Here is a 25,801-nt window from a genome sequence, read left to right as displayed (position 1 = left end):
GGGAAGGGTAAGCAATACAGTTCAGACCTCTGGCACAAATAATTTGTGCATTATGTGGATACTCCCATGAGGGAAGAGAGAATGAAAATGACTGACCTCATCCACTTTCAGCTCTGGCTCTATTTCTAGACAGTTCAGAAATGCAATCCTTCCACATGCAGATTTAAAGTAGCAAAAAGCTGTCTTGTTTCAGTGGAATTTTGTAGACGGTATTTATATTGCAGAATGATAAAATTAAAATTGCCCGAATTGGTTATGTAAATGTTGTAAGAAATCAGACCAGGAGTAGGCAACCTGCGGCCTGCGGGCCGGATGCGGCCCGGCAAGGCCTTGGGACCGGCCCCAGGCCGGTCCTGCCACTGATTGCCGCCGGGGCCTTTGGCCTCTCGTGCGCAGGGGCAATTGTCTATAGAAGCCTCAGAAACACGCATTTATATTAACATTTTTAAAAAAATCAGCAAATTTTTTCACGTGTCCTCCACTTTTTTTTAAAAAGTGTCCACCATTTGAAAATTTTGTCCTACATTTGTCCCAGTTTATTTATTTATTTAAATTTTTTTAAAAATTATTTAATTATTTATTTTTTGGCTTCAGCCCCCCAGTTGTCTGAGGGACAGCAACCCGGCCCCCGGCTCAAAAAGGTTGCCTACCCCTGGATTAGATCTTCCAAGTGTCCAATACCTTTCTAGAAATGTGGTAAAAGGAATATGTCAAGGATGGTGTGTCATGGAAAAATGAAAAAACAGCTGATTAGCTGTTTTGACTCAAGTGTGTTGGGAGGGAAGTGAAAGCATACTGTGCTCTTTGCCCATTCATGTGTTAGTGCTGAGGTACATGAGCCTACTGCTTTGAGTTCTGCCACACCATTACAATGACAATGTAAGCTGTTTCAGCCTGGAGTTAGTTGGGCATTAGACAAGGACCTTTCCACTCACTCCTCAGGGAAGGACATTAAGTGGCACACCAGAATGGCTTTGCTTTGCCACAGTAAAGGAGGGTGGCTGGTATGTGTGTGTTAGAATGAATATAGATGTAGAGTACAGCAGTACTAGGATATATACGAAGTTGTGCCTCTGCTTCAAAAAGTCATTTAATGCAGTTGTATTTTCTTTTCCCTTCCCAGATCTACTGGTATCGACAAGGAGACCTGGAGCCTAAATTTAGGAATCTAATTTACTACAGCTTGTTCTCTATTGTTATGTTATGTATATGTGCCAACCTCTACTTCCATGAAGTAGGGAAATGACTGCCATCCAGTATATGCTAGAATGTATGAAGGTGGTTCTGGGCACCATGGTAAAATGCTCTCAGGATGGATAACTGATCCCAAGTCACAAAGGCCTCATCAAGTACAAGAGTGGAGCAGTCCTTGAGTCTTCATGGAGATGTATACTTTCATAGCCTTCTACTGTGATGGGGTCAACGATTGCCATATGACATGACATCTCTGCTTTACTGGGGGCAGAGGAAGAGCTATTAGTGCACTTAATGAACATTCCAACTGTACACTTCTTTTTCAGAATGGCATGAGCTTTTTCCTTTTGGGAAAAAATGCATTTTTTATTACACTGTACAAAAACTGCAGCACTGCAAATGCCTGTACTACAGTATAAATAAAAAGACATCCTACTGCTACAGAAGACAAATAGGTTTTCACTTGTATGAAACTGAACACAGTAATTCCTGTTCCCTCCTTCAGTGGTGATTTTGTTAACTACAAATTCATTTTCACATGAACAAAGTCACAGACTGAAGACAAACTGACTTCTGAGAAAGCTAATTACAGCAATAAATAGTTTTTTTTTAAAACATAGCCTTGTTGTAGAGTCATATTTCCTTGAAACAGTGTCCTGTTTAGATCCCTCCTATGTGGGTAGAAGCGGAAACATGTTCATCATTGATCTTCTATCGATGGTCCAGAAAGTTATGCTACCCACATTTGCTGCACTGAATTCATTGGGGGAGCTGATTTTATCTTCTGTAATAAGTTTGAACAGACATGTTCAATGACTGACTTAGAAGGTTCTTTTTTTAAAAAAAAAAAAGTTTATTGGAAAGAACCCTTTCATAGTTTTAATCTTCCCTTCCTTCTATGCTTACTGTTCAGCATAGCAAATAGAAGTCTAAAAACTACATCTAATAACTCTTTACCTATCATCCATTGCCAGCAACAGATTATTTAATAACTACTGAGTCACATATGTGAACTGAGCAGTGTACTGCATTTTCCAGCGTATAAGATGATTTTTTACCCTCATCTTATACACCTGGTTGTGTTTGGCAGCCTCCACAGACAGGTGAATGGCATAGCCACCACGCTGTCTCGGGGGGGGGGGGGGGATCCTTGTGGTTTCCTATCTCAACAGGCACTGCAGCCAGGCTCTCTCTTTCTCGCCACCTTTGCTGGTTTTGGGGGCTGGAAGCCGGAAAAGGTGGTGGAGAAGTGGCTCCAGAGCTGGTCTGGCAGGAGAGGGATGGTCAGGCCGAGGGAAAGAGCCGGCCCCTTATGCCTTGCCCCTGCCGCCACTGCCCGGGATACTCCACTCCAGCAGCTTCTTCTGCTGCGTCTAGTGCCTTTTTGGGCCGGACTGCGGGAGGACCTACTGCCACTTGCGACACCCGCCTTCCAAGGCCTCCACAGAGGCCCCCTCAAGCCAGTGCGTGTGGACGCCAGACCTCCTTAATTTGGCCTATAGTAGGCCAGGGCGCTGCCTGCACACGACTTGGAGGTCATCTTATGCGTCCAGTCGTCTTATACACCAGAAGATACGGTAATACTATTTGCACATACTGGAAGTAACAGTATTGGGGAAAATAGCTTTTCTAGTGACATTCACTGGTTTCTGTAGTTACTGCAGGACTATTCCTTTGTCCTGAAATATGAAAGTTAATGCACAAAGTGAAAAAACTACTTCCCTCTTTGTAGACTGTCTCATGTTACTATATGTTGATGCACAGCACAAAACCCCTCAGTGCCCAATTTGGTTGCTCTTCCAAGAACCCCTGATGAAAGACAAAAACCTTGGCTTTGATCAGTTGTGCCTGTAACATGCTATCTCCGTAGGTGCTTTCTTTTGGAAAGGTGGTATAGGGGTTACAGACAGCTGTTTAACATGACACCAAAGTCACACTATAAACCATGTTTAGTGACAGCTGACTAAGTCTTCAACATCCTTGGAGTCTTCTGAACCAGGACTATCCAGAGAAGATCCAATGATATGGGAATTCTCTCCATGGTGCTGTAATATAGGATCTGGAACAAGCAAAATATATATGTAAGGTTGTGAATCTGCAAACGTTCTAGCTACTGTACCAAAATATTATCATAATCATAAACAGTGACACAATCATTGTTTTTTGTGCTGTGGCTTAACAAAGAGGTCTTGCTCTACATACCCCTTCCACGGGGTTTATTTAAAACAACTCGCTTCTATTCTTGAATTGGATAGGCCATGCTAATTACGGTTAGAAATCTTAAAAGGGATCCATTTCCAGAAACCCTTTGCTGAAGGTACTTCACAATCAAAGACAGCTTTACCCACATTGTTTTTAGACTGACGCTCTAGCAAATTGATGAGTTTCAGACAAGTTCACAAAAGAGAGTGGACCTAGATCTTTAACACACACCCCACAAAAAAAATCCTATTGTCTAGTGGTGCTGCCCAAAATTCTTAGCAACCCCAATTCTAGGCAAAAGAGGCCATTTATTCCAAGAAAGGAGAAGAAAAGACAAAATATACAACTTGTTTTAGGAAGGCCCTATCCATACTGCTTTGTCAAGGTTAGGTGCACCACAGTTACCTGTTAGTGTAGTTAAAGGCAAGACTGGTTCACTGTCTATATCATCTGATGTCTGGATAAAGCCATGGGGAGAAGGTACAATGAGGACAGTTTCATCCATGGTAGATTGTTGAACTTGTTCTTCTACTGTGGGAGAACTGAGACCCTGTCATGACAAAACCAGCTTTTTTCAAATGTGCACTGAGGAGAAGTGAGCTTTTATAAGGTCTATAATAGCAGAACATACAATTGGCTAACACCCTGTTGTTGAATTTGTAGTCTAAGTCAGATATACACTATAACAACTCACAGATATACACTTGGCTGGTGGAGGACAGGTGGAGCAGCAGACAAGTGTTCTTCTATAAGCTGATCACAAACCAGAGACATTATCTGCCTCCCACTGTGCATCCATCTATAAGAAAATAACTGCTTGCTGCTTACCCTACTTTCCACCAAAGGTTAATAGCTAGAACCAGGGGGCTACAGAAGGATGAAGCAAAACAGAAAACTTATTACAGCTATGTCTCCTGATCCAGTATCATGGCCATGTCTGCTCCAGACTTTAAAATCTAAATAAACTGTGGGTAGCAGATGGAAATTTCTTCCCAGCTGTATACACTTTGTATTTCAGTTGTAAAGATTATTGAAGTGAAATACAATATGTAGCTATCGGCAACATCTTGGCAATTAGAAATGGGAAACAAAAGATCTTGCAGTACATTTCTTACCTATCTCACCCTGAATGAAATATGTCACAACTCAATGTTTCAGTAAAACTGTAAAGGGCTTCAAAAAGTATGGTAAAATCAAACTAAACAAGATGTAAAGCAGAACTCTTACTGCAAACCAGTGGGGAGAAAGCTTACAACCCTAAAGTAAGAGTGGGTCAAGTGTGGCCCTGGGGCCACATACAGTCCTCCCCTCCAGCTGTTTCTGAAGCCTTTGATCTGCTAGACTTCCCACAACTTCCCCTTTTCTAGTCATAAGAAGGCCTTTCCTGATAACCTCCAGGAGCGAAAATTCCTTTCAAATTGGTTGGGTCCTTCCCTACCCCCCCCCCCCCAATTGTTTCAACACCAAAAGAGATAACATTTTCAAGACTAGACCAACAGCCACTTCGTTTTTGTTTTGCTTTTGGTAATGCATATGGCTTCCAAGGGTTACCAAGGCTAAAAAAATGCCCTTCTCTAGTTGCCTATCTCTCCGCTTCTGTGAAATTACACACACTTGACTAGTCTAGCTGACACACTGCACATAGCTTTTAACAACTAAGGAAGGAGTAAAGCAATAGATAGGATCATGAAGGAACTGACTTGTACCAAGGGAGACTACTGGTCTTGGTTTACCACCAAATGAACACTCAACAGGAAGCTGTGACCAGTTACAAATTTCTTAACAAGTGCAACTGCATGGCACACATTCACAGTTACAACACCTTTAGTATACACCTAAAGATGTATAAGATGACACTTGGTCAACCTTGGAAACCAGTAAAAATTTAAATAGCTACTGCTATTTAACATGAGCTGATCTCACAGACTAGGCCTGTCCCACTAGGCTTGTCTTACAATGTCATGTATGGCTTCCTTACCTCAGAAACGTATGGTCCAGCCAAATCAGACTGACAATCCTCTGCACGCTTGAGGCCTGCATTCAAAATCTCTTCTGTTCTTCCCATGACTCTATCAATGAGTTCAGTGCTATTTCTCTCACTAAATTTAGATGAGTCATCTTCACTGTAAGTGGACTGCTCCCCAACAGCCAACTTGGATTGGTGGATGTCATCTGGAAAGGCATCTGTTTCCAAGGAAGTTGGAGTGTCCACTAGGTCAACTGGATGAATGTCTGAATCACCAGTAAGTTCTGCCTGCGTTACTGATGGAGATATCTCTTCAGTTGCAACAGTGCGAATTATGACACTTGGTGCGTGACACTGTACTGTGACGTCATTTGTGTTCAGCAAGTGCTCTGGCTGTGAAAAATGGCCAGAAAATAGATAAAGTCAGATGGAGTTTCTATCTTGACTTATCTCATACCTTCAGCCCAAGTACGTTTTTTTTTGTTTTGGAGCTTGAGTAGGGAATCTGCGATCACTCAGATATTGTTACAGTATAACGCCATCATCCTTCATTATTGACGCTACTAACAAAATTCGATGGGCAGCACACCCCCACCCAAAGAGTAAAGAGAGTCAAAGCCAAGTGATTACATTAAAGAACAAAACAGTATCTGAAGATCCAGTTATCGCCTCATGATGCAAATTTATTTCACCGTAAAAGGCAAAAAGCTATGCATTTTATAACGTATAATAAAAGGAAGGGAAAAAAAACAGGCCTTGAATATACAGTAGGGCCTCCCTATACACGGGTGATCTGTTTCAAACCCCCACGCATATGGGGGAAAATGAGTATGTTCAAACCCCATTTATGATAATGCGTTCATGTGTTTGGCGCAGTGTGCGCCAGTGTATTTCCAGTGTCTTAACTTTCCGCATAAGGTTCCGTGCTGTTCCACACAGCTACAGTGTAACAAACTATTTTTCAGTGACGCTGTACATTGAAAAGAACGTACAAATGTGGACTGGAAAATTTGAGTTCCAGCAACAAAGAGCTATTTTATGCTTCTTCCTGCATGCTCCACATGACTTGTATTTTGGATACTATAAATCATACAGTTATACGAGTAAATCTTTATGAAGAAGTTGGAAGTTTTAGAGCACATGCATGAAACTGCCTTTTAATTTCTGCAGCAAACACTTCAGGCTTAGAACATTCAGTCAACTGAGACAAACCAGAAGGCCTTACACAATGTTCAGCCTGAAGGGCTGGATAGGAGCAGACTGGGAACACTGTCAAACATACAGAGAAAAGTTTAGGACATATGACCCCTTATCACACACTTTTTGTTTCAAGTGTCATAACCATATTTTTAGGGCTGTTTTATTTTCTTACCTTAGTTTCAATAGTACTAACATCAAATATTTACTGTATATACTCATGTATAAGTCTAGAATCTTTAGTAAAAAATATACACCAAAAAAATCTGGGTTGACTTATTGATGGGTCAGTGTAAGTACTACACCTTAACTCTTATCAACAAAGGAACCCTCATCCCCTTCTCTGAGTAGAGTAGGGAAAGGCATGCTCTTAGTCCATCCAAGGAGAACCTAAAAGAGGCATGATCCCCTCTAATCTCTCTGCTGCAGAACTACTTCTGGTCTTTTCAAATGCCCAGGCAAGAAAATGGCAGCAGCGATGGCTCCTTGGTATTTCCTCTCAAAGGAGCACTGAGAGAGTAGGGTCAGTGCTTCTTTACGTTTTCCAGGGATGGACTTAGTTCTTGCCTTTTGCCACTCAACTCAGAGAAGGCGATGGGTCTTTTCAAAATAAGAATTAATAAAGTACCTTAACTCTTGCCTTTACATGCTTTTTGATATGTGCTCAAGACCTATGCCTATAATTCAATCTGAACATTGTCATTTGAAAAAATTAAAAAGGTTTAATTTCTCTTTGAACTGATGCCTTCTTTGCTGAACTCTCTGTTGGTTTAATCATCTAGGCAATATCCCAAATTCTTGAGGACCAATTTGTCAACTCACTATCTTCAATCTATTAACTAATGTACATAAGATTTATGTGCATATTTTTTTTAGGAATAGGAAGGTATGATTTATTAGTAAACATTGCAGTACTTCTATTGGTTATGTGAATGTTTTAGCTTTCAAATTATGTCATCGTGATAGGTTCACCTTAGGGGCATCCTAAGTCAGAAATAACTTACAGGCACACAACAACAGTTGTTTCCAGCTTATAGCGACTCTAAAGTGAACCTATCATGGCCCCTGTTAAAAATATTATACCAATATGATATCATCTGAAAGCTAAAACATTCACATAACTACACTGAATTATTGCAATGTCAACTGGTAAATCATACCTTGCTGTTCCTAAAAAATAAATGAATTTAAAAAATCAGTTGTTAAAGAGATCAGATAACTTCAGGCATGAACAAAACTGTAGAAAAAATATTTCCTTCAGCAACATTATATTTCTAGCAATTGTCTTCCATTTGTACATAAATCTGACTAAGTTTGAAATGTGCTAAACACCATCAGAATATTAACTTGCAAAACTTTACTCTCAAGCTCCCTTTTCTTCTTTCCATTTCCCTTTTAAAAATACATACGGATAAGGCATGGACGATAATCTGGTCTGGAGAGGCTGGTGCAGCAGCAGCTGTTAGGGTCACAGTTGGACTGGTGGTAAGTGTCAAAGGCAGCCCCTGGCTAGAACTTGTTTGGAGTAAATAAGTCCCTGGAGTTCCAGTGGGCTGTAGATGAAAAGACTGAGACAAGAGGAAAAAAGGTAAATGCAATGAACTCAGCAGCAGATGGACTCCACCATGCACTTTGTATCAAAGTCTACCAAGAATGAAGTTGGACTCAGGAATTCTTTTCTAAATGTAGTATAATGGAATCCACCTATTAAAACCCTAGACATTTTCAGTAATTGCAACCCTGCTACCACCATGTTCTTTCTTCCCACAGACTATTCCAGTTTTTTAAAAAAATTATAGAATCATAGAGTTGGAAGAGACCAGAAGGGCCATCCAGTCCAACCCCATTCTGCCATGCAGGAAATCTAAATCAAAGCATCCCCGACAGATGGCCATTCAGCCTCTGTTTAAAGACCTCTAAGGAAAGAAACTCCACTACACTCCGAGGACAGTTCTTACTGTCAGGAAGTTCCTCCTAATGTTGAACTGGAATCTCTTTTCCTGTAGCTTGCATTCATTGTTCAGTGTTCTAGTTTCTTGAGCAGCAGAAAACAAGCTTGCTCCATCCTCTATATGCCATCCCTTCAAATATTTAAACAGGGCTAGCATATCACCTTTTAGCCTTCTCTTTTCCAGGTTGCACAATGCCAGATCTTCTCTTATTACATTTTCCTCACTCTCCCATCTAATCTCAAGGTAATGCAAATTACCCACATCACTTTATCTTCTCAACAAGACCGAGTTAACGTAGAGTTTATGATAGTGACAAGAGTAAGGTCATGAACTTAACTTCATGGCTAGTGGGTATCTGAAAAAAACTGGGTTTCCTGGGTCCTAATTCAACACTACTTAGTTCATACATTCTCTGTGTATGCCTTCAAGATGCCTGTTTTCAGAGGCAAGGAATACTCAAAAGATGATTTTGCCAGTTCCTTCCTCTGAAATATAGCCTACAGCACCTGGTATTGATTGGCAGTCTCCTTTCCAAGCACTAACCAGGGCTGGCCCTGCTTAGCTTCCAAGGTCACAGACAGGATCTGGAGCCTTTATTATATTTTTGTTTTGTGCCTTCAAGTGCTTTCTGACTCATGGTGACCCTCAATTAAACCTATCATGGGTTGTTGTTGTTGTTTGTTTGTTTTTTTGCATGTTTCTGTTGGAAAATGTATACATTGCATGCTCCTTTCCCTCCTTAGATAGACTGGGATGTCCCTCTATCTATCTTGTTCTATCTAAATATGTGATTTTGGTCATTCACTCTTGGAGGCTGTTTAACAGACTCTCTCAAGATTCTAAACAGTCTCCTCTCAGTCTCAGTCAGAGTAATAGTCTCTTCTCTGCAGTAGCAGTAGGATTTTTTTCTCTTCTTCCTGCTATATTAAAGATGGCGAGGTTTTATCTCTATACCCATCACTAGTTAGGATAGGATTTAGTTTGTTATGTATTTATTTATTAAAGTCATTATTATTTGTTTTTAAACTATAAAGTGCATGTTTGTTGTTTTTTGGAGTAAGTCTTTATTCTTTAGGAAGACAGATTTAGAATAAATAGTTGGACTCACGGTTTTGCTCTTCTGCTGATGAAAGCTGAACTCTAACAAGTTTAACTTTCATACTTGCATAGTTTTGTTTCCCATTAAAAAGGGTTAACACCCTGGGAAATTCAAATTGCACCCCGCAGTTTCTTCAGAGGGGGTTTGCCATAGTCATCCTCTGAGACTGAGAAAGTGTGATCTGCCCTAGTTCACCCACTGGGTTTACATGGCTGAGCTGAGATTTGAACCCTGGTCCTAATCCAATGCTCAAATCACTATGCCACACTGGATCTTTCCTTTATTGTATACAGAAAGACACATCACTCCTTATTGGCTAAGATCTGAATTGTAGAGTGAGGGAATCCCTATTGAGGCAGGAACAATGTTGATCCTCTGCTCCCCTCTCCTACAAGTTCCAATTTTGTTTCAAGAAAAGGGGCATTGATTCTAACACAACCTGCAGTTGGTAGTGAAATTACAGTTTGGTTTAAGAAGGACTCTTTCCCAGAAATGCATTATGCAGGGGTAGGTCACAGGTGTGCATAGTATATTTTTAAAAAGTTAAATCATAATGAGTCTCTTAAGAAACAGAGTATTAGATTATAAGAAGTGGCTTTCTGGATCAAGCCAAAGTGCACATACCCATTTTGTTAAATCTAACCATTTAGCCACAGTAGGTGCTCCACAGGAAATTGGCCAAGGGTTAAGCAACTCTCTTTTGTTTTCAATACCTAATTCAATTCCCAAGGAATTTCAAAAGGTTTTTGGTAATGCTTGGCTTACTTATACTCTGGATGGGAACAAAGATGGGGTGGGAAAAGAGTTATGTTGTCCATTAAAAGAAAATCTAAAAATATTTCTGGTTCCTAAGTTCTGTTTACTTTTTCTTCTGACAACTTTTAAACACAGGTGTACTCCCATAAAGTGTGGCTAATGTTAAAATTCTGAAACAGAATCAGAATATATCTGTGTCTTCCAAGTAAGTCTGACACAATTACAATGAGAATTGAATGAGGCAGCAGAGAGACTGATGTGTAGGAAAATTAACCCATATGAAAGTCCTAGCAAGGACCAATGCCTTCAAAGAGGAGCTAGAAACTGGCTCTTCTCCTTTGCTCCAATTTACAGATCCCAGATTTTAAGAAAAGGTCTACGTCAGTCCTCAAAGTCTTTGTTACAATTCTATGAAAATTACATTAGTTCTTAATAAATCGTAAAGGAAATGGGGAATCTTAGCAATGGTGAGTGTATCTGTTAAGTGGTAAACCCACACAATACCCATCTCAAATTATCTCATTTAAAAAATCCAGGTTAAGGTTTTTAAATTCAAAGAAGCAGACAAGTTAAGTAAGGTATAATTATGCCAGTTCCATGGTACTTACTGGCAGAATCTCAAAGGTCTGTAGTGTTCCACTATTTAGAGTTATAGTCTCAGAGTCAACAGAAGCAGAAGGGGAGTCAGCAGAAGCTATGGGAAAAATATACAGAAATAAGTAAAAAAAACTTGTATGTATTCAAGTCATAGAACATAAAGAAGAACTGAAGAGTGTGCTGCAGGAGGATTGCACTTGCAAAGCAGCAAAGCAGGGAACAGGGAAATTAAATTTGTATGTACAGATACCACTGTTAAAAAGTGCACTGATTTTCACCTGAAGAACAATACAATCACTACTGTAGATTATGCATGAAACGTGGCAGAAAAAAGAATATGTACTAAATATACAAGAATTTAATTAAAATGTAAAACTTTCTACAAAGTGTTCTTCATAAGCACTTCTAATACTATGAACATGTCATCTCATAATAGATCCACAGTGGCAAAGTGAGAATTACATAATCCATGAGATTAGTTGTCTAGCATGAAGCATGGACATGATTTAAAATAGCCTAAAAAGGGAGAAAGGATATGAACTTTTCCTTAAATGGGAGCATGTATCTCATATCTTCCAGCTGTTTTTGTTTAGTGAAATTTAGCAGAGCATGGGAGATATCAATTCTTCACATTGCTCTAAAGCAGTGGCATCCAAACTGTGCTCTTTAAGGGATTTTTGACTTCAGCTCCCAGAATCCCAGACTATTGGCCAACATGGCTGAGCCTTCTGGAAGCTGAAGTCCAAAATCTCTTAAAGGACACAGCTTGGGGATCACTGCTCTAAAGGAATTAAGGAAAACAATGAGATATTTCAAGGTATTTATTTACCCAGGGAATTTATTAAGTCACTTGTGAGAAAGGGAACAACCTCCACAAAGCAACACATAATGAAAGCCGCCACAGGACATTTTTCAGATTGCCTAACAGTAAGAGGAAATGCCTCTGGAATACAGAAAAGCTCTCTTTAGCAATGGCAGCAGCAAAAGGTAGGGTCATGTATGAACACACATAACGTAGGATCATGTATGAACACGCATGAAGTCGGGAAACAGTATGTCTTTCTGATCTCTTCAATCGGGTAGTCAAAAGGGGGAAACCAGAAGATTGCATCAATCCCGAGTAGAACTTGGGGGGACTACACCCCTGAAAATAATTTCATTTTTTGCCTTGAAATCACCGCTAGGGGGTGAGGGAACATGTTTCAAGGAGTTCCTGGACCATATATAAGCTCAGCAAGACCTTTTTTTTTATACAGCAGCAAGTGAATGGATGGCACTTCTTCTTCACTTCTTGTTTCTAAAAAAGGCTCCTCTGGGCCTAAAATAGCCCAGCCTCACTACTGTAGGGAAAATGGGGAAAATGCATTTTTGACTCCTGTGGACCATAAAAAACTTTTCCCGCTCATGTCGTACACTGACATGCACTTTCTCTCTCCACTGAGATCAGAGCAGTTTACATGAGGTTCTTGACAAAGCTTGGAAAATTTGTTTATTTATTTATTTTAGGTCTGAAATTTATAATTTACAATTTCTGGATTTACATTCCTAAATAATAACTTTTCCAAGCTCTGATCCTCAGGCAGTTTCCCACTCAGCCTTCTTTACAGGATAAGACTTTATTAACTTTGGTGTAAGAACTCATCCTCCTGCCTTCATTTCATTCTGTGGGAAGGGCAACAGAAAAGGTTTATGTGAGTTATCGACTATGGCTTTGCTCTCTGTCTCAACCTCCTGCATTTCCCCATGCGTAAATACATGCAAACATGTATAAAAGTACTACTCTATACTGGATGAATTTTTCAGTGCTCAAATACAATGAATTAACACCACAATGACTAATTGCTTTTGTAATTTCTACAAAATTATACTTGTTGTGTGCCTTCAGGTTTTCTCCAACTCATGACCATCCTGAGTTGGGGCTTTCTTGCCAAGATTTGTTCAGAAGGGGTTTGCCATTGCCTCCCTCTGAGGCTCAGAGAGAATGTAATTTGCCCAAAGTTTAACCAGCCGGTTTCCATGGCCACATAAGGATTTGAACCAGAGACCTGGTCTAAAATTCAGACCACTACACCATACTTTGTTGTTGTTGTGTGCCTTCAAGTCATTTCCAACTAATGTTCACTTTTTATACTATCTTTAAAATTGGTTCTGAAACAGTGGAATATCATGTTAAAAACAGACAACACTTTTGACACCTGTATATTTGTTGCCATCTTCTATATAGTATTGCTCCTATTGCTCCCAGTAAAATATGAAAATTCACCCCATATTGTGAAGATAATTTTTGCACCTATATACCACACTAACCATCTCTGTTTCCTTACAAGGTCAGTGTGGCCAATATTGGGAACAATCTGTTCTGTATGTGTACAGCAATTATTTTTACTATTATGAGTAGCAAAGGAGTAACCACAGGACAGCAATGATCCTGCCGCATTGTACTGCACCTTTTAAAATGTGAACAAATGACTATTTAATTGTCCATAATGTCTTAACTTGGAGAAATTACTTTTTTGGATTCTAACTTCATGGAAAGCTGTAGTCTAAAAAAGGAAAATGCAGTCTTTCTAAGTTTTGGCAATTGACATTATTCCTGAGAAGAAACTAGCTGGGTGTGCACAATTTGAATTGTGCCACAGTATATTCTGGATGGCATATCAATGATGTTTATCACACTAAGGTCTCTGCCTGAGAATTCTAAATACCCCTCCTTAAAACTGCAAATCCCAGAATGCAACAGGAGGCAGCTAGAGGAGTCAAAGTGGAATAGTAGCACTTTAAGAGTATAGTGTGATAAACATCAGTGTATAATGCTTATTTGTGTATGTGCAAGAAAGACGACAGATGTATGCACATCTACAAGTTTGCCTGGAGAAGGCAAAAGATCAACTTTCTGCCAGCCCTTAAAACAGATTCTTAGATTTTTAGAAGCCAAGGAGACACTTGATACTAGGAATGTTGCTATGGGAGCTACGAGTGAGGAATTTCAGCCACTTACAGACATGGGTAATCTGGACTGGAATCTGTAACGCTGCCATGGGCCCTGAGGAATGGCTTGAATTGTCATCCAGGCGAGCCACTCGAATCTGCACATGCTGAACGCCAGAACTGGAATGATTGCTTGGCAACCCAGGCAAGGATTTATTCTCTGAAAGCTGGTGCCCTGGAGTGTTTTTTTGACTTTCGTGAAGCTGTTTCAGACCTTTTATAAGAACTAAAAACAAACAAACATCAATCTAAATTGGAAGTATAAAAATTAAGAGAAAAACGTCTGCAATAAAAATGTGTAAGTGATTGAGCATGAGAATTTTTTCCCAATTTAAACTTCTTTATCATTTATCCCCTTGCCCCACAATATACGATCACAATTAAGAAAATTATCCATTCTTAAATGGAACGAACTGCTTAGTCATCACTGGTGACCAGCATACTCAGGCAAGAAGGTGGGACTGCCTCTGGACAAACAAGCAGCCTTGTTAAGAGGGAGGAGAGCATTGGGAGAGAAGTCCAGCCCTTTCCCCTGTGGCCTACAGTATGGAATCTAATTAAGTGGGAAAAGTAGGGACGCTATTTCATGCTTTGTGGGCTGATCATCTTAGGTTACTATAAGAGGAATATTCTGTGGTCAATATGAACATATAGCAGGCGGTACAGTATGAATACATCTCATGGACATATTAATAATATCTACTTACTTTTACATTCTATGATTTTCAATTTTTATCACAATTTACACTCATGGTTAAGATGAAGGGGAAAATTTCCTTTCCTCTCTTACAGGTGGATGAGAAGGGATAAACTACCATAAGCTATCATACAAAATAATAGAGGCATTAAGTGTTTCCTTTCTTACTGGTGATTCTTTTTCATGGATAATTTCTTATGTATGCCTATCTGAAATATCCCATGAAACTGGAAGCAGGTTTTGCAAACACAAAAAGCTTTAACTTCTATGATCCTAATCCTTGATTTCAAGGTCTGGGCTGAAATAAGTCTCCCAGTGTTTCAGACGATTTTAATTACATGCTGCAATTTAACTTAGGCTTCCAAAAGCTGGAAAAAGGCAGTATATAAAAATGATCAAATAATGAGTGAATGGCCCGGTACAGACAAGCACATTGCAGCGATATTAGGGCTTGATAGGGCTGGGCGTCCAGACGCGCCTAGCCATAGTGACGTCACAGGTGTGCGCGCCCATCCACATGGTGGGCACCACAGCTGCGCAGCTGTGGCGCTGTGTACAGATGCCTCTTGGCAGAAGCGACATCATATGGCTGTGTCGCAGCCCTTATGATGCTGCAAAAGAGGAGCCGCCTAGAGTGGCTCCTTTTATAGTGCGCATCTGTGCAGCAAAGAGAAGCAGCATTTCACCGCCTGTGTGTATTGGGCCAATGAATCTTGGAATGAAACTTTACTAATCAAACAGAAGAGTAAAACTACATAATTGTATTATTTAAAGTTAATATATATAATGGGATTATTTAAAACTGCTGTCTGTCTATATTTTCTCATACTTCTGTGATAGCATTCTGACTCTTTCCTCCCTGTTGCATGAAGAGAGAGATGTAAACAGACACAGGTTGCATCTCACCTCCTGAAAAAATTTACTAGCTGGCCTTAGGCAAACTATTTTTGTTCAGTCCCAGCTCTACAAAATTAGAATAATATGAGAAATATACAAACAGGAATAAGGGAAACTACACCATCACACTTATGTTTCCCAGTATCCTGGGATCTTGAAAGATGCTACCTCTGATCCCTGTAGGGGATATACTATCATTATGACCAATAGCCATAATGGTGAAGTGGTGTAAGCAAAACAGTAGTTGGAATGTCAGACTGGGGCTGCATGAGACCAGGGTCTGAATCCCTACTGAGCCATGTAAACCCATTGGGTGACCTTGGGCAAATAATGCTTTCTCACCCTAAGAAGACAATAGTAAACCACCTCTGAATAAATCTTGCCAAAAAGATCCTATTACAGGGTTGCCATAACATAGAGTCACATAATGAAGGCACTTAACGACAACAATGACCAGTAGCCATTGATAGCCTGCTAGCAGTGAATTAAACACTGTGTATTACACAATCTTGGCAAGAAAACCATGACTCAGGGTCATCATAAGTTTCAGATTAATCGAACCCACTCATCGAGTATTGTGTGAAAAAATACTGTAATTCCCTCTTTGGACAGTCCAAATAATTTTTTTCCATTCTTTTTTCCTTTCCTGCTCAATATGCAAAGAAAATACATTACAAGCAAGGTACAACTTCAGAAAGAAAGAGAAGCTGCTTCTTTATTCTGAAGAGGAACAATATGCACATATGGAACACTTATTCCTACTTGCCTCTACCTCTAGCCCTGGCAGTTTTAAAAGATTTATGTTTTGTAAATACCAGAATTTTTGTTCAACCCCTTTCAACCTGAATATAGTCTCTAATGAAGAGAGATTTTAAACCAATAGTACCATAGCTATTCCAAGATCTTGAGAACTAGAATATGTAGAATCTTTAACACTTTACCAGGAAATGAAACCTCTTTGTGGTTCGCAATCTGCCTCTTGATTGTCCACCATTTGCTGCGAAGCCATTGTGGTGAGCGCACACTGCTCCAGCCTTCAGCCAGCAGGTCCCAATTGATATCATTTTCATCAGATACTTCTAGCTCTGCTATTCTGACAGAATTACAAAGGAGGGAAGTATGATGTCAGAGAAGTGAGCGTATTCAGAAGGAATGTCACACTATTCATGCACTCATTAGTTTGTAAGACTTAAAAACTATCCAGTTTGTAATCCTGTACAATAACAAATGGCACATTGGTGCTCAAACAATAACATATGGTTTCATGAATGACTCCTACTGGCCAGCAAAGAAAAAAAATACCTGATCAGCTTAGAGGCCTAAAGTCTGAACAAGAACTTGTGAATGAGCTACACAGCACTGAGGACTGTAACCCACTGACAGGCTGAACTGGGAAAGCTACTTAATTCCCAGAGTTGCTCATAGAGCATGGCCAATGGGCACAGTGGCTGAGGAATTTGGGGGAATATAACTCAAAGACATAAAATTTTCCAGCACAATGTGGATTGTTGTTTTCATTACCAAATGCCTCTTGATGTACCTGCTCATTGCAGATAAACAGATTTCCTTGTGGTAACATTTTACAAGCACTAAAATTCAGTATGTTAAAAATTGGCCACAGCAAGAACATTTAGCTATGAAACATCTGAGAATCAAAACATCTAAACACAACAGCTGTTTTGGGGAGAATATTCAGAGATATTACTATCTCTGGCGGGTTACATACCGCCGAATTGCAGCGGTCTCCCACCGCCGCCGCTTGCAGCGTCCGGGAGCTGCAGCAGCCAAACCGCGGGGCTCCCGGACGCTCCGAGGAAGGAGCGTGGAAATCGCGCTCCTTCCTAGGCCCCGGAAGTGGTGCCGCAAAGCGCAAGGCACACTTTCGCAGCATCACTTCCGCCGTGACACGTCTGGACGCTACGCTGAGCCGTGTGGCTCCGCGCGTACTTTCTGGCGGTGTGTAACCCGCCTCTGAAATTCAAAATAAGGAACACTAAGATAATCCTGCCTCTGTCCTTTCACATCCACCTCCTCATCCAAATGCAAATTGTTTCTGAGAATGGGAGCACAAACCTAAGGATCAGGTTTATTTCATCCTCCTTAGTCCATTCCGTGCCCCCACTTTGTTTCCAGTTGAGATAGTTGAGCCATTTTGAGCGGCACTGCTTTTCAGACCGTGTTCCAACTCGTTCTGCCACTGCAGCCCAGGATACACCTTGTGTGACAATGTCACCAGGTTCTGTACTAGTTATTTCATGTACTACTTCTGCTAGTCTCTTTTCTTCTTCTTCTGTCCATTTTCCTGGAATTAAGGAAAGAAAGAAAAGGGAAGGAAGATATATGTAATACATGACACTGAAGAGAGAGGTATAATATTTCCAGCTATTTTTAGTGCTCCCCTTATCTTTTATTTATTTATTTATTTTTGCTTTAGTCGTTTCCTGTCTCTTCAGGTTTTAAACTTTTCTGACTAATCCCATCACTAGTCAAAAGCAGCTTTTAGAACAAATATTGATTCTGAAAAAGCCTGATAAATGTGGTGTTTTAGTTGTTTCCTATATCATATTATAAAATTTGACCCATTTTTAGGGAACCTTACATGATTTGCTAGCATAAAAAAGCCAGAATCGTGTATGACACAGAACAGCATAGTGATTCCACATGCAAAACTATGCTACAGTTGGCCATTCAACACCCATGGTCTTACTGCTAAGCTGATCCAGTTCCCACCATGGCCATCCCATGGCTGGTGGACATCAGGGGTGGAATCAGAGATGTGACTGGCTATGTCTCTGTAGCCAATGTGAGATGATTTGTTTTGGTTTTTTTTGTTTTTTTTATTTATATACCGCTATTCCAAAGATCATAGCGGTGAACAGCAAGTAAGCTAATTTGCCCCCAACAGTCTGGGTACTCATTTTAGCGACCTCGGAAGGATGCAAGCCTGAGTCGAGCTTGGGCCCTTTTGCTGGTCTTGAACTCGCAACCTTGTGGTTTCGAGTGAATGGCTGCAGTACAGGCATTTAACCACTGCGCCACCAGGGCTCATCATTTGCTGAGGTCCATTGGGGCCCTCCAGAGGTATCAGTGAATGAGGTAATGATTTCACACCTGGCTATGTAGACATAGTCAGACACTTTTTTAATCCCCCTCCACTCTGGAATGGCTATGGAATCACAGCAGCTCAACTGTTAAGTCCAGTAGAGTCTTTTGTGGTTGTAGGAGGAGGAGGAATGCCAACCTCTGCAACAACCAAAAAAATGTATACACAAGCATGAATTAAGGTTACCAACCAAATAGTTCTTTTACAATAATGAGTGTGGAAAATAAACAGGCAGATCAATTTAAATAGCAATAAAATGGAAAAAAAATCCCACTAAAATGAATGGGATTTGTTAATAACCACATATATTATCACACTGATTTCAATATCTGCTCTAGTTGGGACTAACACTGGATTGACTCATTCATGTTGCACACAACATAACAACACAACAATGTTTCACATCATATGGGTAGCTCAGATCATATGGATATTTCCCACACTGCTGTCATCAAACTGAACATGTTGGAGTGGGAGGAAAGGATCTGTATTGTTACAGCATCATATGTGATGTGGTAGCCCACAGGATGCCCATTCAACACTGAAGGAGAAATTCTAATGATAATAACCATGCCATTACAAAGCAGCAAGCACTCATCTGGGAAGTACCATGGACAGTTTCTTGAATAAAGAGTCAAACCATTGCATTTGGGAGAATATAAAGCAAAGATTATTTGGAATTATTATATAGAGGACAAGAAAGAATAGAGAAGGTAAAGAGTGTGTGGAACTTTCTCCCAGCACTGCTACTGTAAGTCCCTGAAAAATACATAACCTCTCTCTCCCTTCCAAACTATACTGCAGCCTGATGGGCATTTCCTAGGAACATGTCAAAAATTTTCTAGCCTTAATGCATGATTTCTTTGTCAAATAAAATACAGTTTTAAAACAAACCTGAAAGGTATGGTGCTGAATGTTAAATATATTTTATTTAAACCCAATTTAAATGTATCTGGAACTGTTTAAATTGGTAAAGGCACCAGTATACCAAGATTTAACTAGATTTTCCTTTGCCAATTATTTTAATATTTATACCCGTATTGCAGGTATCCTTCATCAGCCTGCATCGGTCTTTTACTGAAGAAGCACTTCTTCCAAGAGCCGCTCCTATGGTTGCCCAGTCATTACCATGTTTTATCCTTAACCTAAGTGGAAAAAGTCAATTAGTACTGGTCACAAGTACCATGTAAATTAGTCAACAAAAGAAGAGGCCAACAGATGTTTCTTTATGGATTAGAGGAAATCTTAGGTGATCATCCCATTTTATTATCATTTTTAAGTGCCACAATGAGAACTTTACTTATTTCACAGGCACACTGTAAGATCAGAGTTTACCATGGCCTAGGGTGTTTCAGAGGCAAGGAAGAACAACTCCTTCCCTAGCATCCCAGTGCTAGCTGTTTTGTGAACATAGCAGAAAAACCTGTTAGAAGTCAGCAGAGAACTCTATTAGAAAGTTCTCTCCCATTAATTTATAATGGAAGTGTGAGGTATTTTGTTTATACTGATTGGTCTAATAAAGGTAACATCACAATATAGATATTAAACTTTGTCTGTGGCTACCGCTATAATTTTTCCCCCATTTCAAAGGATGTTAAGGTTGCTATCTGATATCTAGACACAAAGCTTGGACAAGTTCCCTCTCTTCCCCTCCCATTTCCAAAACTACCCAGGTAACATGGCTACTAGGGGGTTTAGACAGCTGTGGTTCAAAAATGTAACCTTTGAAAACTTTGTGTGCAAAAGCTGTGCTTACACACACAAGTTATTATCTTATTCATCTACTTTTGTTCACTATTCATTGTTACTCTTAACTTTCATGAGATATGGAGAAAGGAAGAAAGGTTTTAACTGTCAATAACAGACTAAAACAAGCCTCCAGAAATAATCTTAAGGCTCTTCTGAACTGTTTAAAAGACCTGATTCAAAGAAAATAGAACTTACTCCTTGAGCTTTTCAATTTCACCAGGGGTGTATCTGTGAAGTAAAAAAAAAAAAGCACCACATTTAATTAGCACACAGATATATGCAAAATTTATCTCATATTTATTTTTGACTTTTCATTTCTTCAGCGTGGTTTCTAATGCACATCATGATAATAATAATACTGTTCAAAAAAGATAAAACTATAGTGGTTTTTAAAATGAAGAGAAATGTGATTGTTTCATTTATTATGTACTGCCAGATTTATATAGTCACCCAATAGCTTATGCTCCCTAGTAGCTTAAAAAACAAGAAGTAAAGCACTGTATTAAAATACAATATCATAACAGTTGGGAAAATTCAAAGGCACTAAAATGCAACACAGAAGCTCATTTTTGATACAAAAAAAAACACAATGTACAGTCACCCCTCCGTTTTCGCAGGGTTGGAAATCCACGTCCCTCGCCCGTTCTCAGGTGGCAAACAAAGGGGGACAAAATGGTGGTGTGTGCCTTTGTGGCATGCTGCCATTCAAGCCAGCATGGCTTGAATGTAGGAGAATTTCCATTTTTCCAGGGTGGTCCGAAATAGATCCCCCGTGAAAATGGAGGGACAACTGTAATTACAAAAGAAAATACAGATTATACATATTGGTGAAGATCTGGCATAAAGGTGCTTAAAGTTCTGCAAATACTTATGCAGAATCCAGGCTGTAGGAGGACAGGAATGGAGGCAGGCAGCCCAACTGTGGCATGAAGAACCTTTACGATCTGTGGCTGTTTGGATGTGGGTGAGATAGAGCTTGGCTCTGGTGCTGGATTGCAGCTGTTTCTGCTGCCAAGCAAAACATTTGGATAAGGAGGTTAAGAAGCACATCTATACTAGCATAAAGCCCAACAGTGCTCCAGTCTAGGAAAAATCCAGATTTTTGAAACCATGCTAGTTGTTTAAAGGACTGGGATAGATAAAGTGGTCTTCTCCTGCTACTGAAAAGATCATTCCCAAAAGAAAAGTGACAAGTGATCATATCTGGGAACTCTATTCCACAGCTGGAATACAATCACTGAGAAGACCCCCTCCCTCACACTTGACCTGGTTTGGCAGGGGTATCTGGATGAAGAAACAAATTCTGGGGCTCAGAATTCTTACAACAGGCTCCAGTTGGTGGATCTCTGAATTCTAGCAGGGGAAAAAAAAAAGAGCCCACAAGCCTGAAGTCTGCCAAACCTGACTCAGTTGGAAGTTAGCAGTACCACTTCCTACTGGCCTGATGTTAAGTGGAATAACTATTCAATTACTTAACAGGTGGAACACAGCTTTTGGTAACACGGTTTCAGTTCCTCAGTTCCACAATAAAGGCCGTTTAATGACAAGAACTAGGCACATACAGCAGTCATTCATCTTGTCGATACGTTATTTAAAAGCATCTATGAGTCCTAAGTATGGTGCAATCATTACAGAGGAATGCTCAGATTTGTATTTATATATAATTTTAGAAGAGAATACAACAATAATATGACATATTGGTAACAGGAAGAAACTATAGCTGTTAATTTATCTAAACATTTCAGAAAAAAGAAGTTTTGGCCAACACCATCAGACTGGCTCTTGACTCTTGAGCTCATCTACCCTAATACACAGAAACCCATGTGTAATCTAAACTCATCTGGACTGATACATGAGTAGACAAAGGATGTATGGATAAGCTGGTGTGCTGTACATAAATGTATGTGTTAGTGTGTAGTATAGACTCAAATTGCAAAATGTCTTACGTCCTGGAGATCTCTCAGTTTATTAGTATTTGAATCATGGTACCATAATTATTCCAAGTTGCCTTTAAAACTTACTCCTCTTTCACATCATGCTATTTACATCTTTCCCTCATTTATTTTCCATAACACACTGCTATGATTTAAGAGAGGCATCAAGCCATTCACAATCCTATTCATACTGTTTGGGTCAAACGTTAGGTTTCATACTTGCCAACGTGGTTTCGGTCATCATACATGCGAAGCACTCTTCTATAAACAGCAAAGAGAGGCCGGTTCAGACCCCATGCAATGGTCCTGTAGAAATCTTTTCTTTCATCTTTTGACATCTCAAAGATTATTTCAGTGGCATCTTTTATTCCACGTGCCTAGTCACATTAAGATTTGGATGACAATTTAAGTTTCCCAGTATTTAGCAATGAATACAGTCTGGTGTTTTATCAACATTTCTAAGTACAACATAACATCAAATGTTGAAAATAGTGTTATATTTCATTGTTACTTTTATAAGAAATTAAATATGGATAATATTGATAAAGATTTCTAAAATTACAAGTTCTAAAATGTTGAAAATGTTTTTAAATAAAATGAAATTTGAAAAAAGGTAAATTTAAACAAAGAAAGTCGTCTTTAAAATGATAGAATAATGATGTTCATATGGCCAATCTTATTATTCTAGCATCCCAGAGGTGCATAGCGAATTATACTATATAATAAGGAAAGAAACAAAAAATGTAACTAAACTGATCATTTGTTTTAAAAAATTGAGAAATTTATTCAGCTACATACGTGGAACAAGTAATCTAAGGAAGGTTGTATGGAATGGATTGTCTTGGATGCTTTTAAAGGAAAGACTGGATTAATTTCAATCAGGGATGGTGATGGTACAAAATATCATGACTCAGAATTTATAGACTGTTGCAACTGGTAATTTCTTGAACCAGTGCAGAGCAAATACAGTAATGTACAAACACTCACCAAGTCAAGGTAGCATTATAGGTTGAGTCTGCTTTATCAGAAATGAAGCATTTTGGATTTTTAAAAAAATTTTGGAATATTTGCATATACTTAATAAGATAGCTTGAAAATGGGCCCAAGTCTAAACATGGAATTCATTTATCTTCTCTATTATTAGCTATCATCTGCATCTGTGCACCACTATTTAATAAAATTGTCTTTCACAAAAGTGACTTGGTTTACTCTTGACTTACCTTAGACCTGTTTAAGAAAGCCCAAGTGCATCAAGTTTTGGATTAAGACAGCATGTGAGAAAGCCCCATTGTACAAGTGGCATTACACTCAGAAAAGGCTGAATCCAAGCCAAACTAATAAATTTCTATAATAGGAATAGGCAAATGACAACCATCCAGATGATGCTGAACTGCAGCTTCCAGCACTATCTGCCATTAGATATACTGGCTATGGCTGACGAGAGCTGCAATCCAACAACTTCTGGAGGACCATATTTTGCTCACCCTGATATAGAATGTATGACACAAAAAATATTAGTCACTTAAGCAGCAGACTAACTGAATGCAACACAAACCTTTAAATAGCGTTCAATGTTGCTCATCAAAATGTCAATTTCTTCTTTTGACCACATTCCTTGCTTCCACTTATGACCTTAAAAAGTGAGGAAGAAACTGTTAAACAACTTTCACATCACTGCTGGTCAAAATTAAAGAGCACAATTAGCTCTCACACAGATGAAAACAGGAATCAAAATTCTACTACTAATGAAAATAGAAATTATCAAAAGACTAACAGAAGCCAAGGTAATTATGCAGCATAATGATTCCTACTATTTTCCAAGCAGATGCTATGAGGAATGATTTCACCTATGTGCTTGTGATATAATAAACATAATCCATGGACTTCATGGACACAGCATCTTCAACAAATTAAACCTCAAATGTATACAAAATGCAGGGATTTGGCATGGATGAGTAGTGTCTTAAAAACAGCCACTGAAACTTCTCTCGTTTCTAAAAATGTGAAAGCTCAAATAGCATGGTAACTGATCTACTTATCTTTTCTTCCACGATTCAAAGGTAAGTCAGCTTTAGGCTGCAATTCTCCACAGCTCAATGTGGCAATATAGGTTTGCATGCAGATCTACACTAGGCTCAGCCATATATCCCTCTCAGATTTACTAAACAGCCTTTGAAGCTCTCCACATGGCCACTCCATGCCTCATGTGGAACAGGCAGTACCACAGAAATGTCTGGTTTTATGCCAATGGTAAGATGTGAATTGATTACAGCAACACTGAGAACATAGAGGATTCCAGCACTAATGCCAGATGCTTCCTGATTCCTGCCTCCTCCGCATGAGGCAAAGAATGACCATACAGGGTGTCTCAGAGGCTTATTCACTAAGTGGGGGTTGGGCGTTGCAGAGGAGGAAGGTGATATCAAACCATAGTGCCCACCAAAAACATATGCAAATGCAAGGAAAACTTATATGTGTGTATGCCCCTAATAAGAAGCTAAGCTTTAATATGTTTTCCCCAAGTTATTTTAACAAAATGAATCAACACTGTATACAAATCCTTTGTAATGTTTTGTACTTTTGCCATATATTGTCAATGTTTATAATGGCCTATTGTTACCATATTTGTACAGAATGCAATGCTCATAAATAATTCAATAATATATTTCATTACACATACAAGCATGCATACTCAGTGGAAGTATGTGAACTTACCTTTGTTTGTTAAAGTATCCTTATCTTCTTTGGTTGTAAACCAGGCCTGACTAACTGCTGACACGTCTTCATTGCTTAGAGAAGAAATTTCATCCAGTTGTTCATTCTGGAGAATCTGGGAAAGGTAATTGAAGAGTAGTTCTCCAGACTGGCATTCACTGTCATGAAGTACACCAACATCATGAATTATGAATGCGGGCACTTTGTAGTGTTTATATACTGAATCTGATTATACTGGAATTCCTGTTGATTTTATCAAATTGAAATAGCACCCTAGATACACATGCTGCCTTAGTCTGCAGAAAGCAGATCTAAGAAAACCAGTTTACCCTTTAATTATGCTATCTGATAATGCTTCTTCTTGCAGAACAGCACTGTATCATGGCTCATACATATATCCTTATATGTTTTGACATCTAAGGCAAAACCTGACCATGTCCACTATATGGTTTAAGTTCCAGTTATCATTTTGAGAGGAGGCATACCAAAAAACCCATATGCTATTGCATCATAAAAGTGATTAGAGCTGACCTCTAGCATTTTACATTTGTCAAAGTACCACCGTCATATGATGGGAAGAGCTGAACTGTTTTGTATCTATAACTGTTACTATAAGGATTAAAAAAAATACTGCCCCAGGAACAGCTGAGAGGTACACAAAATGAAATAAGTAAGCTAACTCAACAGCATGCATGCAGGACATGACAAGAAACCATTTTTGGTTGTTTGTTTCAGATAACAACGTATTCATATTT

The 25,801-nt window shown here is 39.3% G+C and overlaps 2 protein-coding genes across 8 annotated transcripts in view; one reads left to right on the top strand and one right to left on the bottom strand.

Annotated features, from left to right (window-relative positions):
- The window catches only part of LOC149312625 (transmembrane protein 243), a 43,374-nt gene extending 41,569 nt beyond the window's left edge, over nt 1-1,805 (top strand). For all 6 annotated transcript variants that reach the window (XM_089525027.1, XM_089525026.1, XM_089525028.1 and 3 more), the window contains one exon: nt 1,124-1,805. In XM_089525027.1, coding sequence (XP_089381153.1) covers nt 1,124-1,246 — 123 coding nt within the window. In that variant the 3' untranslated portion in view covers nt 1,247-1,805. The remainder of the gene's footprint in view (nt 1-1,123) is intronic.
- A 237-nt stretch (nt 1,806-2,042) lies between these two features.
- The window catches only part of DMTF1 (cyclin D binding myb like transcription factor 1), a 38,907-nt gene continuing 15,148 nt past the window's right edge, over nt 2,043-25,801 (bottom strand). The window contains exons 5-17 of one of the 2 annotated variants that reach the window (XM_089525022.1): nt 25,047-25,161; nt 23,887-23,963; nt 22,551-22,708; nt 20,593-20,625; nt 19,684-19,793; nt 17,619-17,847; nt 16,487-16,638; nt 13,962-14,177; nt 10,975-11,060; nt 7,969-8,127; nt 5,375-5,755; nt 3,802-3,946; nt 2,043-3,253 (exon numbers count right to left, since the gene is read on the bottom strand). In XM_089525022.1, coding sequence (XP_089381148.1) covers nt 3,144-3,253; nt 3,802-3,946; nt 5,375-5,755; nt 7,969-8,127; nt 10,975-11,060; nt 13,962-14,177; nt 16,487-16,638; nt 17,619-17,847; nt 19,684-19,793; nt 20,593-20,625; nt 22,551-22,708; nt 23,887-23,963; nt 25,047-25,161 — 1,971 coding nt within the window. In that variant the 3' untranslated portion in view covers nt 2,043-3,143. The remainder of the gene's footprint in view (nt 3,254-3,801; nt 3,947-5,374; nt 5,756-7,968; nt 8,128-10,974; nt 11,061-13,961; nt 14,178-16,486; nt 16,639-17,618; nt 17,848-19,683; nt 19,794-20,592; nt 20,626-22,550; nt 22,709-23,886; nt 23,964-25,046; nt 25,162-25,801) is intronic. The other variant, XM_089525023.1, reaches the window with a different exon arrangement.

This window comes from Sceloporus occidentalis, unplaced genomic scaffold (genome assembly GCF_023333645.1).
Source record: "Sceloporus occidentalis isolate IW3139 unplaced genomic scaffold, rSceOcc1.0.p SCAF_5, whole genome shotgun sequence".
In the NCBI taxonomy this organism is placed as follows: Eukaryota; Metazoa; Chordata; class Lepidosauria; order Squamata; family Phrynosomatidae; genus Sceloporus; species Sceloporus occidentalis.
This window is presented reverse-complemented; position numbering and strand designations above follow the sequence as displayed.